The following is a 20592-nucleotide window of genomic DNA, read 5'->3' on the forward strand; positions in this document are numbered from 1 at the left end:
GTTTCTTTCTCAGCAAAGTGGTGTTACTTCAACACGAATCACAAATGCAGGCTGAGAAATCAGGGGATTACATCAGCAGCAACTGCTGTTGTTAAATTCTGTTCTGCCATGATAATATATTTTCTGAATCAGTATCTTGACACTAGATCCAGATTCAAAGGAGGAGTTTATTTTTAAAAAGTTATGATAATGCAAAAATTATATTTAGTCATAATATTTAGATTAGTTCTTAGAGATTCCCTTTTAAGTAAAATACCTGCAGATATCAAGCACGTTAATGATAATAATTTTGAACAATTGACCTAATGAACAATTTGTGACAATGCAGAAATTTCAATAGCTCATGAAACTACTGGTTAAAATAATAAAATAAGTAATTCTCCACACCTTTAGGTTCAAAAGCATTATGCCTATCTTTCTTCGGTACAGCAGTGATGTTCTGCTGCTGCCATTCCTGTTGTTGTAGTGCTGAAGTAATTTTGGGTTCTTCAAGTTTTTCTGAACAGATCTGTTCATCTTCTCCATCGGAATCCAGATTTACACACACCTGTGCTCCTTCATGTCCCAAAGCTTTATCATTATCATCCGTGATGTCCTAATGACCAGAAACAATGGGGAACAGAAAAAAACCATGTTCAAATTGCATTTATTCTCACATGACCTGTATTTTAAAAACAGATTTGTGCTCAACTAATGAAGCGCTCAAAACCAAATACATTGCTAAATACACAAAACACAATAAACAATTCTACATGGAGAAGTTCCATTACGTAGATGTATGCAAGTTCATAAGTTGTAGGAGCAGAATTAGGCCATTCGCCCCTGAAAAGGATGTCAGGTAAGCATTGATAATAATCTAATTCTAGCAATCAGAGATGACATTATACACTTTAAGCAGAGTTTACTACTTGCAGAAAATTAAAATTTAGAGTTTCAATTGTTTTCAGTCTGTGCAAGAGAGCCCGAGTTGTGCTGTAGAACCAAACACATTCCTTTTAATGCTATATCCTTCCCAAACTTTCTGTACATGACAGAATTGTGTAAAACACAGAAATATTTTAAAATTCAGGTTGATGAAAATTATCCAATAACTTTGACACATTACATGAGCATCTCCTGCTGTCACAAATTGCAGGATTAATTACACATTGACGATTGTGCTCACTATTATTTTCCCAGATAATATTTGGTCACTGAGTGTTTGAATACCAAGATTTTATTATAGGTCACCTTGTCTGCTACAATTTAATTATTTTGATAATTTGACATGTTATAATTTAGATTCTAGAAATTGGCATATTAAATATTAACTACTCGCAGGGAGAAAACAGATAATCTAATAATTTGCCATGCAATCTGAAAAGAAACACACACACAAAAATTGCATTACCATTGCTCTATTCTGAATTTTAGCAAATACCTGGAAGAATCATTTATTTATTTTAATACAACCCTAATATCAACAATCTGAAGGGTCCCGACCAGAAACGTCATCTATCCATTTTTTCCAGAGATGCTGCCTGACCCGCTGAGTTACTCCAGCACTCCAAGTTATTCCGCCCCCAATATTAACTGTTTTTCTTCTGTTTCTGTGGCCAACTGGGAAATCTCCAACTTAATATGGAACTAAAATTGCCAATCAACTCCATCAGACATATCACTAACATTTCAAAATGCTGCTTTATGGGTATGATAGGCTTAAGTAATAATCACCATAATTCATTTCCTATACAATACAACCATTCCATTTACCACAAGGATTAAAAAAAGATGGTTGTTTTTCTTTGACATCTTGTACGGAAATGTCCAGCAACACTGGTATTCCCCTGGCTGTTGCAGTTTTCTCCTACATCCCAAAAGGCATGTTGGTATGTTCATTGGCTGCACCGGCTGAGAGATTTTTTAAATTACATCGCAATATCTTTGTCTGAATAGGTTAACACCAGATATAAATTGAATTTTTATCTACTGTCCCATTTTAGGAATTATTTCAGCTGTTCAAAAATTTCCCTGTTCCCCCATTTTTTTTGGTGCACTTGTTTTCAAACATTTTGTCCACATAGATTCACTTTACGCTCAAGCTGATGTGCACCTCCCCATAATGTATCTATTCACTATTGACTCGACTTACTGCTCCTCTTTGGATTTCACAACGTAGGCTGCGTATCATGGAATTCACACTGATGGTGCAAGTCTTCCAATCTTTGCCTTCCTTATTCAGATCAAACTTGGGGAAATATGTACAAAGGAATTCTAGGCAAAAAGAAATAAAGATTCAATTTTAAAAGAGAAAACTAAAATTTGTTGTAAACTTGTACCCCTACATCAAAAGCATGCAATATTTCTCTTTATTTCATATCCAAAGTTATAATATAATTTGTTTATAAGTATTGTTTAAAAATGGCTTACAATGAATCAGGAACATATCCATATACATATACATGACCTGGCATTAGCACATAATTTATCATTGGAAATGGCGATGAAGAGGAAACAGGTCAATTACTTTTTCCAGACATTAAAATGCTCTAGTTTATTAAATGAATCTCTTGGGAAGTCAGGAAGAAAAGAGCATTAAAATGTTATACACTAAAACATTACTGTTCAAAGCCATGAGCAAATAGGTCAATTTTTCAAAAATCAAAACTTCGTAATTGGATTCTGACTACCAATTCAGTCCCAAAACAGGCAAACTACATGCTGCACCTCATATGCAAAGGCCTTTTATATTTAATAACATGTGTAAAGATACAAACTTAAATATCTCAAGAGGTTAATTAACCGTCTATCACTCAGAGAAACACTTACCTCGTAAACCAGTGACCCAATTGGGGTCTAGGGGTTTGATTCCTCGAGCTTGGTCACCTTCCATCTTACTACACATCAGCACATCTCGAGGGAACAGCATTCGAACGAGGTAGCGTGCTGCGTACTTGGGCTTGTTTTTTTCACGGGCTTTCATCAAAAAGGCTGCAGGCACCTTTATATTCCGTCTTGGGTCACCTAGATAGTCTGCAATTTCAACAGTCATAGGTGGGTTAAACATGTAGCAAAAATCTTTTTAAAACATCTTCACTTAATCAAGCCATAATAGACAGGCCAGGAGAAAGGAACATCTATCCTCACTTTACCATTAAAACCCACATATTTAGCCTATTCTTATATTGTTATCTTAGCTTATTATAATGTTATAACCATTTTATTCTTGGGCAGCGGAGACTGATCGGATTCAATCTTCAGTTTTTTTAGCATCACTGCCCTGTGTCAATGGTAAGCAGCTTCTGTTTCTGTTTGAGCTTCTGATCAAGTCATTGATCTTTAATGACTTCTAAAACAGACTGGGAGAAGTTTCAGAACTGACCCGTCCTGCAGAGCACAGTACCGCAAATGCTGGAGCTGCTTCCTCGCATTCCAGCAACCCAAGTTTGCAAGTTCTCCCTGTCATCACATGGGTTTCCTCCAGGTTCTCTGGTTTCCTCTCGCATCCCAAAGACATGCTGGTTAAGGGATGAATTGGGTGCAGCAATTTATTCCTTTGTGTGTGCAAATAGTAGAATCTCTGGGCAGTTGATGGAAAGTTAGTGGGAAATGACCTCCTTCATTGCAGTAAGGAAACCAAACTGTTCAAAACTGTTCAAAAGTAACAACAGGACCAGTTTAGTGCCTCTGTTGGAGCTATCACAGATGGCCCAAGACAGTCCCACAGTGTAACCGTGGAATGAAGAACATGAATAATTAACCACAATTTAGAAGCAATTATGTGCTAAATTACCATGGGGACAAATTTATTGCCTAGGAACCTTACAGTCAACATGCAGCACATACATTTTGTTCCAACAATCCAAGTTTGGTGAGAAGCCTACAAAGGAAAACTTAAGTGCGTTTAATTGTCATCTGCAGCAGGTATGGAACAATGAGATTCTTACCTGCTGCAGCTTTACAGGCACATTATCATAACAACACACAAATAAATATGTGCTAAGCAATAAATTATCAGTAATACTAGGTAACCAGACCATAACAGTGCAACCCAAGGTACAATGCGCGACCAAAACAAAGTCCAAACTGCTGACATAGGGATGTGCAGGTGCTTCAAGAAACTGATGGTTGATGGGAAGAAGATGAAATGAAGAAAATGTAATATACTGCTGTGAGTTTATCCATCCATAATATATTTTTGTTTTTCTTCCTTTCTGATGTGCTGGATATTTCCAGCATACTTTCAGTTTTGGATTTAGCAACAGCGCCGAAGAGCAGTACACAGCTTTAACATGGCCCTTTATTTGTTTCCTTCCTCTCTGTAAAACAGTCATCATTAGCCAAGATGGCACCATAGATACTGGAATCACCAGGGCAAACTGGCCTCATCCCATCATAGATTTTTCGTTTATCCTAACCATTCTCTAACTTTAAAAATATTTTACTTCTCGCTTTCTTAATGAAAGGATCTTCCACCTAAAACTTAAATTCTATTTCTCTTTCCACGGATGCTGTCTGACTGGTTGAATGTTTCGCAAATTATCAGATTTTATTACCAATTCCTAGCACCTACAGTTTTGTTTTGATTTTTGATTACAAGGATAAATAATTCTCACTGCAACTTTAACAGGGCTTTTGAGTCCAAACGTGGCATAGTGTGTAAACATTCAAAGACCTTATTTAAGGGATTGTTTTCTCCCTTTCAGGACAATGCAGTGAAGTTGGGATCAGGGAATATAAAACAGAAGAATGAGAAGAATGTGAAGGGATATGAGAGAATAGATATCAAGAACGTTTCCCCTGGTGTGGGGAGTTTAGAATTAGTAACTGTAGTATCAGAATAAGGAGATTGACCAGTCAACCGCTTAAAACTGGGAAGATAATTTTTTTTCCTCACTCTCTTCTCATTGTCTATGCCCGACACCAGAGAACAATGAATCATTAAGCTTACTCAAGGCAGGGATATTTTTGCATACATGGGAATCATGGTTAAGAGATGTGAAGAGATGGCTAGAAAATAGATCAGATACTCTTGCCTTACTTAATTGAAAGGCTTAACAGGCCCAATGGGTCTTCCAGTAGATTTGGTAGGATAATTTTATATTAAAAAAGTGAATTCACCAACTGTGCCAAAAACTGGATCTTATTATTCCTTAGAAGATGCTATTAACCTGTTGTATTAGGACTATTGCACTCTTGCATTTTAGTGCTTATAGCAAATGCATAATTGGTTCATTATCTTTTTCAGTGTGTGTGTAAAATATAAAAAAGGTGTAAATGATGGAGAATTGCTCTGCACACTCTATTACCTATTAGCTGCCAAAAAAAAATAAATCCACCTCTCAGCTGTCAATCTTCAGTCCAAGGTTCCTTCTGGGAGATTTAATGCAATGTGAATTTCTTTCTGCATCACCATTTTAAACTCCAAGTAGATTTACATTTATGTTACCTGCTTATTGGCGTCTTATGACAAGAAAAAGAAGTCCTTCCTGACCAAACTTTTCATATATATTTTTACATACTTCCATTAAATGTTCCAAAGATAACCACTTCGAGACGTTCCCTTCTCAAAAGTATAACTTTCCCAGCCACAAAAACATTCACAGCCAAAGGTGGCCTCCCGGCGGGCCACAGCAACGAGAACAAGCCCGGAGAGGTTGCCAACAAGCCCAGCCTCTGCTAAACCAGTGCACCGGAGAGGAGGAAGAATGACTTGATTGGATAGTACACAAAAAGAGTTTTTCACTGTATCTCAGCACACGCGACAATAATAAATTATAAACCAATTACTATAAACAAGGTTTTATATACAAGTCTGAAAAAGAAAACAGATTTTGTGATATTTAAAAATTAACCATACAAATGTAGTTTCATTACAGGGTTTGAGGTTAAAAATTCATGCAATTAGCCTTAAGACTATAACATGTCTATGTCCAAACATTTAAGTGCGTGTTCAAATAAAAACATATTTAGTAAATGATGATAACTCACCGGAATTGACATTGGTTGCACTTGATGAAGGAACAGAGGACAAATGTTCAGAAAAGTTGTTTTGCTGCTTAGTTCCATTTGTAATATTTGCATTAACAAATGTTTCTCTATCTCTGGAACTACATCCATCTTGATATAGCCTACTTGTGGGTCTCACTGAGTCGATACTGCCTAACGGCTTTGGTACCCTTGTGTCTTGCTCAACAATCGCTTTCCCAGGGACAAAGTCAGAAATCCCAATAGCCGTGCCTGAGCCCTGCATTGCTGGATCTTGTAAAGATTGGACAGATTGAATAGTTGGCAGAGGTGGGCTTGTTCCTCGTGTACAACTGTACATCGTCTGTGGATTGGTCAACGATCGGACAGCTTGGCTTGGAACCGAAACATTTAATGGCTCTTTCTCAACTCGTATCCTGAGTGGGGAAGAACAAAGCCCTCGATCAGGTGGAGGCACCCGGATCCTCATTTCTCTTTCCATTGGTTTGTGTATTTTCATTTTGTTAAGTGGCATCTGATGTGTTTTTCCATATGGCATTGCCATAAGTCTCTGCAAATTGCAATTAGAATTGATGAGATTGAAAAGAAAAAGATAAGTAAAACAATACCAGGTTCATCGAAAAAGGTACGGTTCAATGGAGCACAGGAATGGAGGCCCTGGCATGTTAAAAGGGAGTATGGGAATCAGCATCCTGTGAGCCTGATACCGAACCTTCATGATTTCCAAAACAGCCAGAAATCAAATTATCACAGTTTTACTGAACTTGCCCTCTGTACTGAAGACTCCCATCCCTCCCATTGGAGGCCGTCAATGGATATTTTTAAAGCAGAGATAGATTTAGATAGATTCTTGATTAGTACAGGTGTCAGAGGTTATGGGGAGAAGGCAGGAGAACGGGGTTAGGAGGGAGAGATAGATCAGCCATGATTGAATGGCAGAGTATACTTAATGGGCCGATGGGCATGTCATTCCTTATGATCTATGACCATTTAATCTTTGCTAAACAGTAATACTGAAAATGATTTATAATTTTATTAATGGATGCTGCATCATAGGTAGGGAATGAACAGGAAGCAGAATACTTAATACTGATCCGTTTCCATTACCTGTTTGTAGATATTTCTGCCATGCGGTACGCTAGTCATGTAAATCAGTGCTTCTTAAACTGGTGAATGGTTCACCCAAGAGTGAATTAAATTATTTTTGGGGTGAATGAAACTAGAGGGGTGAATGAAGGGTGAATGACTCCATTTATTCAGATATTTATATATTTTTTTCTATACTTAAAAAAGGCATTGCCATTCAAGTGGTTAGTAAGCTCTTATTGGTTTTAATGGCAGTGGAGCTGGAAATTTGATATGTTTTTTTCTCTCTACATATGGTTTTCTAATTTCAAAGCAGCAGGATATTTCCCAAATTTACTATAACATAACCTTTTAGGGAAGACCAGACAAACTAGTGGGATCATAAATTTATAAATGGCAACACTGGAGGATCGCCCGTTGGCAATTGTCGAACTGTAACTTTACTTTGTGTTGCCAATTTAGCTACTTTTCTGCTAGAACTAGAATTCTATATATATTTACTGTACTTCAATCTACCAGCACTTACTTGCATCAAGCCACATGAATATTAGCTATATTAAGGAGATTTGAGCCCCGTTTTTAGGCAATCTAAAGTTAGATTGTGCCATTTTCTTGTAGTGATATTCTGCATTTTCTATTCTAGCGACTTCAGTATTTTGTGAGTTTGATTTGCAGAATAAGACATTATGTTTTTGTTGAAGTACCTAAAGAAACCAGCTCTAGAGGAAGAGTGTGCAGGAGAAAGTAGTTAATTTCTGAAAGTGAAACGAACAGGACTCAAGAGGAGGTATGTTCAGGAGACAAGTCACTTGTGAAGGGTGACAAGAAACTGAGGATAACGAACTTAAAAATGCAGTTACGTATGTTACAGATGATGACTCTGTTAATGATACGGGCAAGGAAAAACTTAATCTCAAGAGAAAATACCAGGACCAAAGTACCCTCTCCTCAAGACAAGAAAGTGGAATGAAGAATATATCAAGTATGGCTTTTTCCTTCCCCAAGATTAACTAACAAGCCCTACTCCCTCAACTCAGTGCATGTTTTGCAGTGTAAAATATAGTAACCAGTGCCTGGCTCCTTCAAAGTTACACTCATTTAAGAACAAAGCATAGCAATCATCAAAACAAGTTCATACAGTTTTTCAAAAACACTCGTATTTGCGGAAGCAGCAGAATTTCTTCCAGTTGATGGTAAAGAATGACACTGCGACTAAAAAAACTCTTCTTGCCTCTCTTCAAATAGCACATGTGCTCATGAAAGAAAAAAAGCCGTTCACAGAGGCTGAGAAAGTTGTCAAACCATGTTTGAAATCGTTGCCAATCTACTACTTGGTGGAAAGCAAGATAAAGTAGTGCAAATTCCTTTGTCCAATGACACAATGAAACTTTGATCTACTATGATTGCTGAAGATCTGAAACATCAGCTGATGGCGAAACTGTTGGAAGCACCATTTTTCGCTCTGCAGTTTGATGAAACTACGGACAATAAAAACAATGCACAACTCATCAGTCTGAAGAAGGGTCTCAACCCGAAACGTCACCCATTCCTTCTCTCCAGAGATGCCGCCTGACCCGCTGAGTTACTCCAGCATCTTGTGTCTATCTTTGATTTAATCCAGCATCTGCAGTTTTCTTTCCTACTCATTGTGTATTGTCGTTTCCCGGAATAAAGCTTGGGAAAAATTGTTGAGCATTATCTCTTTTGCTTGCCAGTTGGAGAGCAAACTACAAGTGAATTTATTTTCTCCAAGCTTGACTAATTCATGGAAAATGAAAATTTATCTTGGAGCAAATGTGGTGCTGCAGCCATGATGGGGAAACATAAAGGAGCCACCACTCACATCAAAGAAAAATCGCATAATTGCACCTTTTTACATTGTTGTTTACATCGAGAAGCACTGGCTGCCAGGAAAACGGAACACTTGTTGCAATGACCAGAAAAATGAGCTGGAAGAATTGTTGCAAGATGTGGTGAAAATTGTCAATGCTATTCGCCCACAAGCAAAAAAATGTTGGCTGTTTTCAGAGCTATGCAAGGATATGTCTGCAGATCACATGATTCTCCTCCTGCATTCTGAGGTTCAATGGTTGTCATGTGGAAGAGTCCTTGAAAGAGTACTGTCCCTGAAGAATGAACTGTCTGTATTTGTTTACTGAGCAAGGTGACGTGAAAGCAATGCATTTCAACAATGATTTTTGGCTGGCCAAATTGTGTTACATGACTTCTATTTTTGAACATTTGAATCGGCTCAACTTGTCACTTCAAAGTAAAGGAGGTGATATCTTCGATGTCCTTGGGAAAATAGAAGCCATGAAAATGAAGAGCACCATGTGGCATATTAACATTCGCAAAGGCAATTTCTCCAATTTCCCACATTTGAAAAGCTTCCTCAACGAGTGTGAGTGGGAAGAAAAGCAACCTGATCTGGAGAAAACACTGAAGGACATCATTTCCGACCATCTGCAGTCGCTGTCTAAAAATTTTGAAACATATTTTCCTCAGAAGCATCTACAGGACTTGGAAAATCAGATGTGGATAGTTAATCCTTTTATCACCAGCCACATCAAGTGAGCAGATTTGGGGGAAATGTCAGAAGTGTTGATGGAGCTTCATTCTGACTTCACTCAAAAATCATCTTTTGAGATGTACTCCTACTATGGAGACTATTGGATTGGATTACGTGCTTTCCCTGAATACAAGTCAATTGCCTTGAAGGCCCTTCAACCACGAGTAATGATGACACCATCTTTCCTGTCTGAACAAAGATTTTCGACCTTGGTAGAATTGAAATCCAAAAAACGCAATTCACTTCAGTATGTTGATTCGGTAATGAGGGTTGCTTTGGAGAAGGAAATTGAACCTCAGTTTGAGAAGCTTGTCACAGGAGTACAGGAACATCCTTGTCATTGATGATAAGTGTAGAAGTATACTGCTTGTCATTTATTTGCGGTAAACATACACAAGAAAGCATTGTTTCTAAGAATCTAATTCTAAGTTCTAAGACAGTTGTTTACTAACTTTACTTTATGTAAACTAGAAAAATTCTAATAATTTTTCTGTTCTTAGTTTTTTTGTCACTCCTAGTTGGGAGAATGGGAGGGCACCAGATATTCAGAACTGAGCAACAGACAATGTTGTGATGATGTTTTGAGCCTGCATGTGACATAAACATGTCAGTACACATGCACAACTTAAAAAATATATCTGGGTTTGGAAGAGCCAGTTTCTGGAGAGAGGTATACCAAATATGGCAAGTTGTTATTTGGTGGCATTGTGAGCTTTCGTCGGGAAGAGATACAGAAAGCTATATTAGTTGAATACTAATATATTAAATCACATACTCCATGGGTTTTTGAGCTAGTTTTCCAAGAAAAGATTACTTTTCCAAGTAATCAAAGCCCGAAAGGATAAGATGGGGCTGAAGCCCACTGTGTAGACGTTGGAATAGTTTTTTATCATTCTAATAGAATGATTTTCCAACTCCAGTGGTAATTAAACTTTTTTTTTCCTCGCCTAGTTTTCTTTACATATTTTTAGGATGTTCAAAAAGTTGAATAAAATAAACACACAAGAAATTAGTTGATTTATGTTTTTTGCTCATGCGACAAAATAAATTATATATAAAATTATATACAAGGGAGATTAAAACGAAAATTACCAAAAAACATAAGAAAATTTAGTCGTAGGTGAATGAAATTTTGTGATAAAGATTCAAGGGTGAATGACTGAAATAATTTAAGAAGCAATGATGTAAATGATCCTGGCGTCAGGATCTGTGCCCTAGCTACTTATTTTATTGAGACCTAGATTTATGTTGAAAGATGCACTCTCAACTTTAGAAAGAAAAAAAAATAACAGGCTGTTCAAAATTTTTGAAAGCTTAAACATTTGAACGATAATGACTTTTAATCCATGTCAAATTTAAATTCACTCCCATTGTGATTCTGACCAGCCATAATTTTTTTCACGGCTCATTTTAATTGTGTGAGAAAGGTATGTGCTGATTGTTTTCTTGCGTTTTGAATCTAATAACCTCAAGGATATTGAATGTTGGAAAGGAAGCAGAACTAGTGTTTGTTACTTGCACACCAGGTTAGCATTGCAGTCACTGAAGAATTTCACCCTTCTCTACCATCGACACCAACCCAAGGATTTTATGGCAAGCAAAAAGAAAACATCTTGGGAAGGAACTCAGGTAGTTGAGCAGCATTTATGGAGCAAAGATGCAAATTTATGGATGGTCTACATTTTGAGTTAAGATTCTGCATGAGGCTTTCTTATATCGATTTCCTAATTTTTTACAGAACCACAATATCTCAAACTCAGGTCAAGGCTCCATAGATACTGGCAAAGCAATCGAGTGGCATCAGATTTATGTCACAACTCTGTCAATGAGGAAGAGCAGAGGATAGCAAAGCTCTTCACTTCAGTTCACCACAGAATTACTGATACCGGGAACTACCTAAATATTTTTAGCTTCATTTTCCTTAGTCCCTTGTGTCTGTGGTTACTCCCATTTAGGAAGCCATCTAACCCCAACAATTTCTGTTTTTGCCTTAGTTTTACAGCTTCTACACCTTTCTTGTAGATTTTTAGAAATTATTTGACAATTTCAGTAGTGGTATATGCATCACACCTTACTACTAAGGCTGATAACACCAATACTCACCGGCTTGAAAAACATGGGCTTCGTTCTTCCCTGGTTCATCTCTGTGACTCGACGATGCAGAACATCAAATTTCTTGTCCAGTCTCTGGATGGCGGCATACATTACCTGACAGAAAAGGGAAGAGAAGTTTGTCAGAATAGCAACAGAGACTTGACTTATTTTTTCAAAAATAATAGAAATGCATGGTATCAGTAGTCTTCACCTTAGTAGAATTAAAAACTATTGAGAGAGAATGGAGAAGTTGGACCAATTTTCATTTATGAATAGTCAAGATTTGATCCCCGTTACCTTCAAGGTTACATCACGATTTACACGAGCATAATTACATGGTGAGTCATCTCAAGAGGAGAAGGGGACCTCTATGAAGTAGGTCCTCCGTGACAGGCTCCACAACTGGGACCTTGTTCAGATGGGCTCTTTTTAACTAACCCATGGCAAGCATGTGTCAACTGTGTGCAGGTTCCGGGTATTACTTATTTTTTAATGATATTATACTACGTGATAGAATTTCAAGATCATAATCATCACATCATTGACCAGGGATGCACACTCTCTGTGCATTAACAGATTTTCAGTTTCTTAGATTCACTCTTTTTTGTGTATCGGGAACAAAAGATTAAAGATCAAACGAGTAAAAAACAAAAGAATTGTACAAGGAGCTCAGATTATCACTGGCATTGCAGTTACCTGACAGTAATTAAGAATCTCCACTAAAGTCCTCTGCTGATCTGTAACATAAGAACCGTCTGACATATCACTTGCCTGTAGAGAAAAAATACAAATTGGTTCATTGCAATTGTATAAAATGTAAATGCTGGGTTACACCTGAATATATATACAAAACGCAATGTGTTGGAGTAACTCAGCTGATTGCTGCCTGACCTGCTCAGTTACTTCAACACTGTGTTTTGCTCAAGATTCCAGTATCTGCAGTTCCTTGTATCTCTCTGTATATGCACAAAAGCTTATCCCCTAAACACCAGTAAATTCTTTGTAACTTTCAATTTATGCCATGATTCCCCCAAGATATTAATGAATAATTTCCATTGGACCACCAATTGGAACAGAGCAATGAGAGCTGAAGAATTTACACATCATTCAACTACACATGATGCCAAATGTGTTGTACGGGAGATGACAAGAGACATGGAATAGTCAGGGTTCACCCAAAACATGGAGAACCTTAGTTTATATATGTATAAAAATATGATACTGGAGAGATTTTTTAATGTTATTTTCATTTGTCTGTAAAAGTATATTCTGTTTACTTGATGGGAAAGTTTTGCTTGTATGTGGTACTTCATATAGCCATGTAATACATAATATAAACTTATGGTTCCAGACTTTCTTCAACTGTTGTAAAATTAACATTTGTTTTTGATTTTGACCCATAATTGGACACAAAAATGTGACATTTTTTACACATCATAACTTATGTGAAAATATATACGTATCGTAATGGCCTACATTTGTCTAAACAATTTTTTTTTTAGGACCTTTGATATGCCTTTCCAAACCCGACTTTGCTTGGAGAAATTAGTTGCACATATTCATTTGGGAGAGTAAAAAATATCATGCTCATGTACGTAACTCATCGTGTCCTGAGAGTTAAGTACGTAAGATGCCGTTGGAAATCATGAAAAATGAATATTTTTCGGATCGATATTCATTTGTTTCTATGATGCTCAAGCCAAGTAAAAAATATATGTCCAAAAATTCTTAACTCAACATACTTTAAAGCAAACGAGACATAATGTGCTTACTTTGTTCTCCGTGTCCAAATCGTTACGTACATAAGCAGGCATCATTAACCCGCTGTTTTCATGTCTGGTGGATTTGTCAACTTATAAAAACATTTTATAGATTTACAACTCTCTGACTGGAACTCTCTGATTTACAACTCTCTGACTGGAAAAGCTTTTCCTCATCTCCATTCTAAATGGCCTACCCCTTATTCTTAAACTGTGGCCCCTGGTTCTGGACTCCCCCAACATTGGGAACATGTCTATAAGTCTGTTCAACTCATAAAAACATTTTATAAGTAAGTGTAAGTGTAGTTTGTCAGTTTTCTGCTGACGGTGCTGCAGCCTGATGACTCTTCGTGTCTTCGGAGCGTCTGCTGGTTAAATACAGGAGACGTTCAATTGTCCAGCGCTATCTTCCTAATGAAAGCTGCCCATCGGACACCATTTTGTTTGCGTTTTGAAAGGTAAGATTTTGTTTGTATTTTAAATGTATTTTGGGGGAAATATTACCCCAGGTCGAGATTACCGCGTCTTCTGAAACGTCGCGAAAATTCCCACGCTGTCAATGCTTCTCCGAGTCCTAACTTTCGCTGAAATCACTGACAAGTCGGTAAGTACTTGAGAGTTTTGAACTATAACACCTTGTATGGGTTACTTAAAAACCAAGCTTCACTGTAACAAGGAATAAACCGGATTTACTTCCAGTTTACTAAGAGCTGTATTAATTTTTAATTTTTTTTAAGTGGTTATGTGGATTTTTGTGAAAAGTGAGTGGGCATTCTTTGAAAATGTAAGGGAGATGCATATCTGGTTTCTGGGTTGAATATTTGGGTTTGGAGCCCACTTTACATGTAATGGCGGAGGCCAAAAACATCGCGAAAATTCCCACGCTGTCAAACTGTTACCTCCAATCTACATGTCAAATGGCCTGACGGTAAATAAATTGGTTTACTGTCCAATTTCATTGTGGACCGCCACGGATAGGATGTATAACTACACTTTAATGAATTAGAAAAAAGAAGTTCTACCATTGCAATAAAATGCCATTGAGACACCATGTTATGTACGTTAACACTTTTATGGTAAATTTTAAATTACCTGAAAAAACTACTTGCGTTTGCGGAACTATCTTTCTTTCTTTTTGATAGAGTCAGACGATTGTCAAACTTGTAAATAAATGTGTTTGCATTGGTTTTTACAACAATTAATTTTTGGGTGTCTATGTCACGCTTCTATGTCCCAGTATCATATTTATACACATATGCATTAATACTGGACCTTATGTCTGCTTAGGCTGTTGGTTCACTTAACACCGACTTGGAGCCAGATTAATTATCTGCCACATTGGACAGATTGCACTACATAGCAAAAATGTAACTAGAAAAACAATACTTGACAATCTAAAATACTAAAATTGGATTTTCACATCTACCAAATTGTATTCGTCATATTGGGAATTAAAGCATTTCCAGCTGTGTGGGACAAACAGTTAAATGGATAGCAACACAGGCAGTAAAAAAAAAAAGAATTCAGATACCTTGCATCATAGACATAACAGCTCAATGCAAAGAAATGGGACATTTAAGTGATGGTGAGACATGTGTAACCAAAATTATTCGCTGCATAATCAGTTATTTGATCTGAATAAGGGAAGAGGCGATGAAAGAGGAGAGTGAATCACCAAAACATGCCCCTTTATAGATCCAAAGCAGCCGACTAAAATCCATTAAATTCACTTGCTGCTCTTTAGATCAGAAAAAACATGCAACAGGTGGCATAGAATAATTAAGCTTTATAAAGGAAATGAAATAATTAAATCTTCCAAAATAGTTTTTTTTAAATTTTATAATCAAAGACCATGTAGGCATGACATGAATAGTTTGTTTTTTTAAATTTAAAACTATTTCCTTTAAGTACATTGGTTGTATGTACTACGTGATATAAAAGGCAAGTGTATCACATCCAAAGACAATAAAATTATGATTACTCACGCATTCATAGTCTGCACTGTAGTCATAAACAAAGTCACCATTTTCTTCATAGTCACCATAATCACCAGCATCTCTTATTCTCATCTGAGGCTGAAGATAATATGTGCAAAATATTTAGCAGGAAGTATAGATAGTGCCCTCCATAATGTTTGGGACAAAGAGCCATCATTTATTTATTTGTCTCTGTACTTCACAATTTGAGATTTGTAATTAAAAAAAAATCACATGTGGTTAAAGTGCACATTGTCAGATTTTAATAAAAACCTTTTTTATACATTTTGGTTTCACCATGTAGAAATTACAGCAGTATTTATACATAGTTCCCCCATTTCAGGCCACCATAATGTTTGGGACACAGCAATGTCATGTAAATGAAAGTAGTCACGTTTAGTATTTTGTTGCATATCCTTTGCATGCAATGACTGCTTGAAGTCTGCGATTCATGGACATCACCAGTTGCGGGGTGTCTTCTCTGGTAATGCTCTGCCAGGCCTGTATTGCAGCCATCTTTAGTTTATGCTTGTTTTGGGGGCTAATCCCCTTCAGTTTTCTCTTCAGCATATAAAAGGCATGCTCAATTGGGTTCAAATCGTGTGATTGACTTGGCCATTCGAGAATTGATCATTTTTTATTTTTGAAAAACTCCTTTGTTGCGTTAGCAGTATGTTTGGGATCATTGGCAAATGAAATTCCTCGTATTTTGTAAAACATCCTTGGCGAAAAAAGTATTATTGTGATTGTGATTGTCTTGCTGTAGAATGAACCACCGGCCAATGAGTTTTGAGGCATTTGTTTGAACTTGAGCAGATAGGATGCGTCTATACACTTCAGAATTCATTATGCTACCACCATCAGCAGTTGTATTTTCAATGAAGATGTGAGCCAGCACCTTCAACGAAGATGTGAGCCAGCACCTTCAACAGCCATACATGCCCAGGCCATAACACCCCCACCACCGTGTTTCACAGATAAGGTGGTATGCTTTGGATTTTGGGCAGTTCCTTCTCTCCTCCATATTTTGCTCTTGCCATCACTCTGAGATAAGTTAATCTTCGTCTGATTTGTCCACAAGACCTTTATCCAGAACTGTGGTTGCTCTTTTAAGTACTTCTTGGCAAACTAACCTGGCCATCCTATTTTTGCAGCTAACCAGTGGTTTGCAGTGTAGCCTCTGTATTTCTGTTCATGATGTCTTCTGCGGAGAGTGGTCATTGACAAATCCATACCTGACTCCTGAAGAGTGTTTCTGATCTGTCGGACAGCTGTTTGGGGATTTTTCTTTATTATAGAGAGAATTATTCTGTTATCAGCTGTGGATGTCTTCCTTGACCTGCCAGTCCCTTTGCGATTAGTAAGCTCACCAGTGCTCTCTTTCTTCTTAATGATGTTCCAAACAGTTGATTTGGGTAATCCTAAGGTTTTGCTGATGTCTCTAACAGTTTTATTCTTGTTTCTCAGTCTCATAATGGCTTCTTTGACTTTCATTGGCACACATTTAGTCCTCATGTTGATAAACAGCAATAAAAGTTTCCAAAGGTGATGGAGGAAAGACTAAATGCTGAGAGCTCTCTTACACCTGCTTTAAGGAGGCAATTAAACATACCTGAGCAGTTACAAACGCCTGTGAAGCCATGTGTCCCAAACAATATGGTCCCCTGAAATGGGGGGACTATGTATAAACACAGCTGTAATTACTACATGGTGAAACCAAAATGTATAAATATGGCCTTTAATAAAATCTGACAATGTGCACTTTAACCACATGTGATTTTTTTTCTATTACAAATCTCAAATTGTGGAGCACAGAGGCAAATAAATAAATGATGGATCTTTGACCCAAACATTATGAAGGGCACTGTATAAGCAAGAGAAAAGATTATTGTTCTGTACAAATATCATCCACAAGAAAAATCTTGCTTTCTCCCCACATTAAAATGAAAAATGCACCAATTTAAATATAATGCAAGAGCATCTTGACAGCTGAAAAACTTGTAAGCTGCTGGTCTAAGCAGATGACTTCTCGCATGGCAACATTTAGAATTATGTTATCATCAGGTGGGTCACAGTTCCTCCACAGGCAGTATTGTCGCTTTTTTTTTGGACCAGGGCTGTTCACCAGTAACACAGTGTAGCAAAGCATAGACAAAGACAAAATATAAATCTGGCAGACTGAACCAAAGAGGATGAATCCTGTGGTCCTCATTACATGCACACACCTGGATAATCCCTTTTAAAGTGAGGAGAACAAATACCATCCACATTTATCCAGGATCAAGCATTCATTGGGTGTTATCAGCTATAATAATTTCTGACCTTGTCGTTGCCACAGGAAGATAAGAAATGGAAAAAGATAAGACCCATCCATTTCATGTTATAACATCTTGATGTAGCTACAACAGAATATGATGAAGCTACAACAGAACACAAGGAGCAACCTAGCAGGAACCACCTACATGCCAGAACAAACACTTTGAAACACAAACACCTTTTTCTGAACAAATGACAGCATATATACATACAATGATATGCTCAATGATGCAATCACACTCTGAACATGATAGTTCAGTCACCCACAGGTGAAGAATTCCATTTTTTTTAAAACAATCTCACTGAAATTGCTTTCATCAGTAGCCAGCATTAGCAAAGTATGAATCCAATGCATTGACACAATAGACATTAAAGTTCTACTTTGCTCTTTATATTACTAATGATTTTTGAATTATTTGATAATTTGAATTAAGACTTTCCCCAACCACTTCCTTCCTCATGAGGTAGTGACACATACTGCATTACGGACTGTGATTTTCCTTCTTTTTGGCCTATAAACGTAGCTGTATTCTCCAGTGCGTGTAGTCTCATGCGATGCCATGTCAGTTGAAGTATCATTCCTCTTTGGTAGACGAACCTGCGGCAGGTTTCCTGCTGACTCATTGGTATTCATGCCGGGATCATCTGGTTCACCTTCTGCTCCTGATTGCTGTACTAATAAAAAATGGATGGGGATATGAAAGAGTTTTCTTTTATCATCAATTATTTTCTACATCATCTTATAATGTGTAGATGATTTTAAATATCAATTTTATGCAAGTTAGTTCTAAAGTGCAACTTAACCAGTAAGGGTAGATAGAATGTGGAATGGCACAGTCACAAGTACAAATCCAAAGAGGTTACCCAAGGCTTTGCACTGCGTTAGCCAAACCAGAGTCAGAATACTGTATTCTGTTTTGATGCCAACGTCCAAAAGAGACCACTCCCTGCAGCTAAAAGATTAAAGAGGGAACTCCTTCATTTCAATATGCACAGTCACAATTAACAATTGTCTTTATTGCGACAAAATACTGCTCAACCTCAAAAGGGTTTTCACAGAAACAACATTAAGTTTGGCATTGTCACTTTAAGATATTGGAACAAAAGAAACTGAAGATGCTGGAATCTAGAGTAAAACAGAAAGTGCTAGAGTGACTCAGCGGGTCACACATCCTCTGTGGAGGGAATGGATAAGCAAAATTTGGGGACAGGATCTTTCTTTAAATCCAGTTTATGAGATGGTGGCCTGGTGTTAGTCTGTAGGGTCATTGTCAAAGTTAAGTATGAGGAGGAATCCAAGAACTGACATTTGGCTTCAGCATGATAGAGGTCGGCTTGGATATTAGAATAGCTTGGAGTCAAGGTAGGATTTAAGGAGCAATCTAAAAGTCTTTTTCCATTTTCTTAGAATGCACACTGTCCCCCCCACCTTCCCGCTTCACATTCTGGTTGGGGGGGGGGGGAGGGGGGATGGGACAGTGTGCATTCTAAGAAAATGAAAAAAGCCTTTTAGGTTGGTTCTTAAAACCAGAATGTGGGGTGAGAAGAGGTCACCTTTATTTCAAGAATTTTCTGTTTTTATTCATTAATCAAGGGTTTGAGAGGTAGAAAAGCTTAGGGATGGAATTCCAAAATCAAGTTAGCAAGCAATTGAAAGCATGGACACAAATGGTAGAGTCATTAAGATCAGGGAATGCACAAATATTACCTATTACACGATTGTAAGAGATGAATCTAGCATGCATGAAGATGAGATTTGTTCTGTTGGAAATTTTAAAACAATACAACAATCTGATAATTATATTGTGGAGAGAGTTAGGACACAAATGATGGTCAATTAAATAAATTGAAAGAAATGTGCCAATACAAGACTCATTCTTGATTTCTGGTAAATATGGTAAGACAAAGAATATATTCTTCTTGCAAAAGAAGGGAACAAATGTTAGCTTTGAACCAACGGGGCTCCTATTGTTAAACTGACGTCTAAATTTACCATAAACAACAGCAGCTAGATATCTTTTCTGATTATTCACTTGCGACTGATCTTCAGTAGCTGGAGATGAAGAATCATTCTGAACGTCAACCATTTCGGCTCCATTAAATATCACAGGTTCCACATCATCTTCCATTTTAACCCTAAGGTATGCATCTGCAACAAATGAAAGGCAAATGTTCATATTATCACTTAAGTCAAAACAGTCAAAATTATTTTGGCCTCATCTATGAAATCTGGTCTCTGAATGAGATTATTGGAACGTGCTAGATGAAGTTAGACCTAATCCCACAACCAAGGCTCTACAATGCAGCTGGGCTTCCTGCACACAAATCCAATTAGAGAAGTCAGCCAAAAGAAGGCCCACAAACAACACAGCTAACAAACTTTAACAGAGGCAAAGCCATGCCCTTTGGCTGAGCCAACTGACCAAGCTGTGAAGCACCTTTGCAACTACAGCTAGGGGTGGCACAATGGCATAGTGTTAGAGTTGCTGCCTTACAACGCCAGAGACCTGGGTTCGATCCTGACTACGGGTGTTTGTCCAGTGTTAGTACAATCTCCCTGTGACCACATGGGATTTCTCCAGATGCTCGAATTTCCTCCTATACTCCAGAAGTACGTATGTAGGTTAAATGGCTTTTGTAAATTGTCCCTAGTGTGTAGGATAGTGCTAATGTATGGGGTGATCGCCGGTTCGGCACGGACTCACTGTATCTCTAAAGTCTAAAGTAAAGTCTAAAGGATTTTAAACTTGCTCATTACCGGACCACTATTAGTATGAATTGGCAACACCAATTCCTTCTCAATGAGCATCAGCACAGGGGCATC

At 37.5% G+C, this 20592-nt stretch overlaps 1 protein-coding gene across 6 annotated transcripts in view; it reads right to left on the minus strand.

The window, feature by feature from the left end:
• LOC144598906 (uncharacterized) overlaps positions 1-20592 on the minus strand; it is a 39997-nt gene that overhangs the window by 13163 nt on the left and 6242 nt on the right. For 4 of the 6 annotated variants that reach the window (XR_013547929.1, XR_013547928.1, XM_078409475.1 and 1 more), the window contains exons 2-10: positions 19762-19917; positions 18247-18443; positions 15462-15551; positions 12413-12487; positions 11726-11830; positions 5971-6517; positions 2809-3012; positions 2132-2253; positions 388-595 (exon numbers count right to left, since the gene is read on the minus strand). Coding sequence is in view for 4 of the 6 variants with exons in the window: in XM_078409475.1 (XP_078265601.1) it covers positions 388-595; positions 2132-2253; positions 2809-3012; positions 5971-6517; positions 11726-11830; positions 12413-12487; positions 15462-15551; positions 18247-18443; positions 19762-19917 (1704 nt within the window). In the remaining 2 variants the exon portion in view is untranslated. Of the gene's footprint in view, positions 1-387; positions 596-2131; positions 2254-2808; positions 3013-5970; positions 6518-11725; positions 11831-12412; positions 12488-15461; positions 15552-18246; positions 18444-19761; positions 19918-20592 lie in introns of those variants that run through there. The other 2 variants (XM_078409477.1, XM_078409479.1) reach the window with 2 other exon arrangements.

Source organism: Rhinoraja longicauda, chromosome 12 (assembly GCF_053455715.1).
Source record: "Rhinoraja longicauda isolate Sanriku21f chromosome 12, sRhiLon1.1, whole genome shotgun sequence".
Classification (NCBI taxonomy): domain Eukaryota; kingdom Metazoa; phylum Chordata; class Chondrichthyes; order Rajiformes; family Arhynchobatidae; genus Rhinoraja; species Rhinoraja longicauda.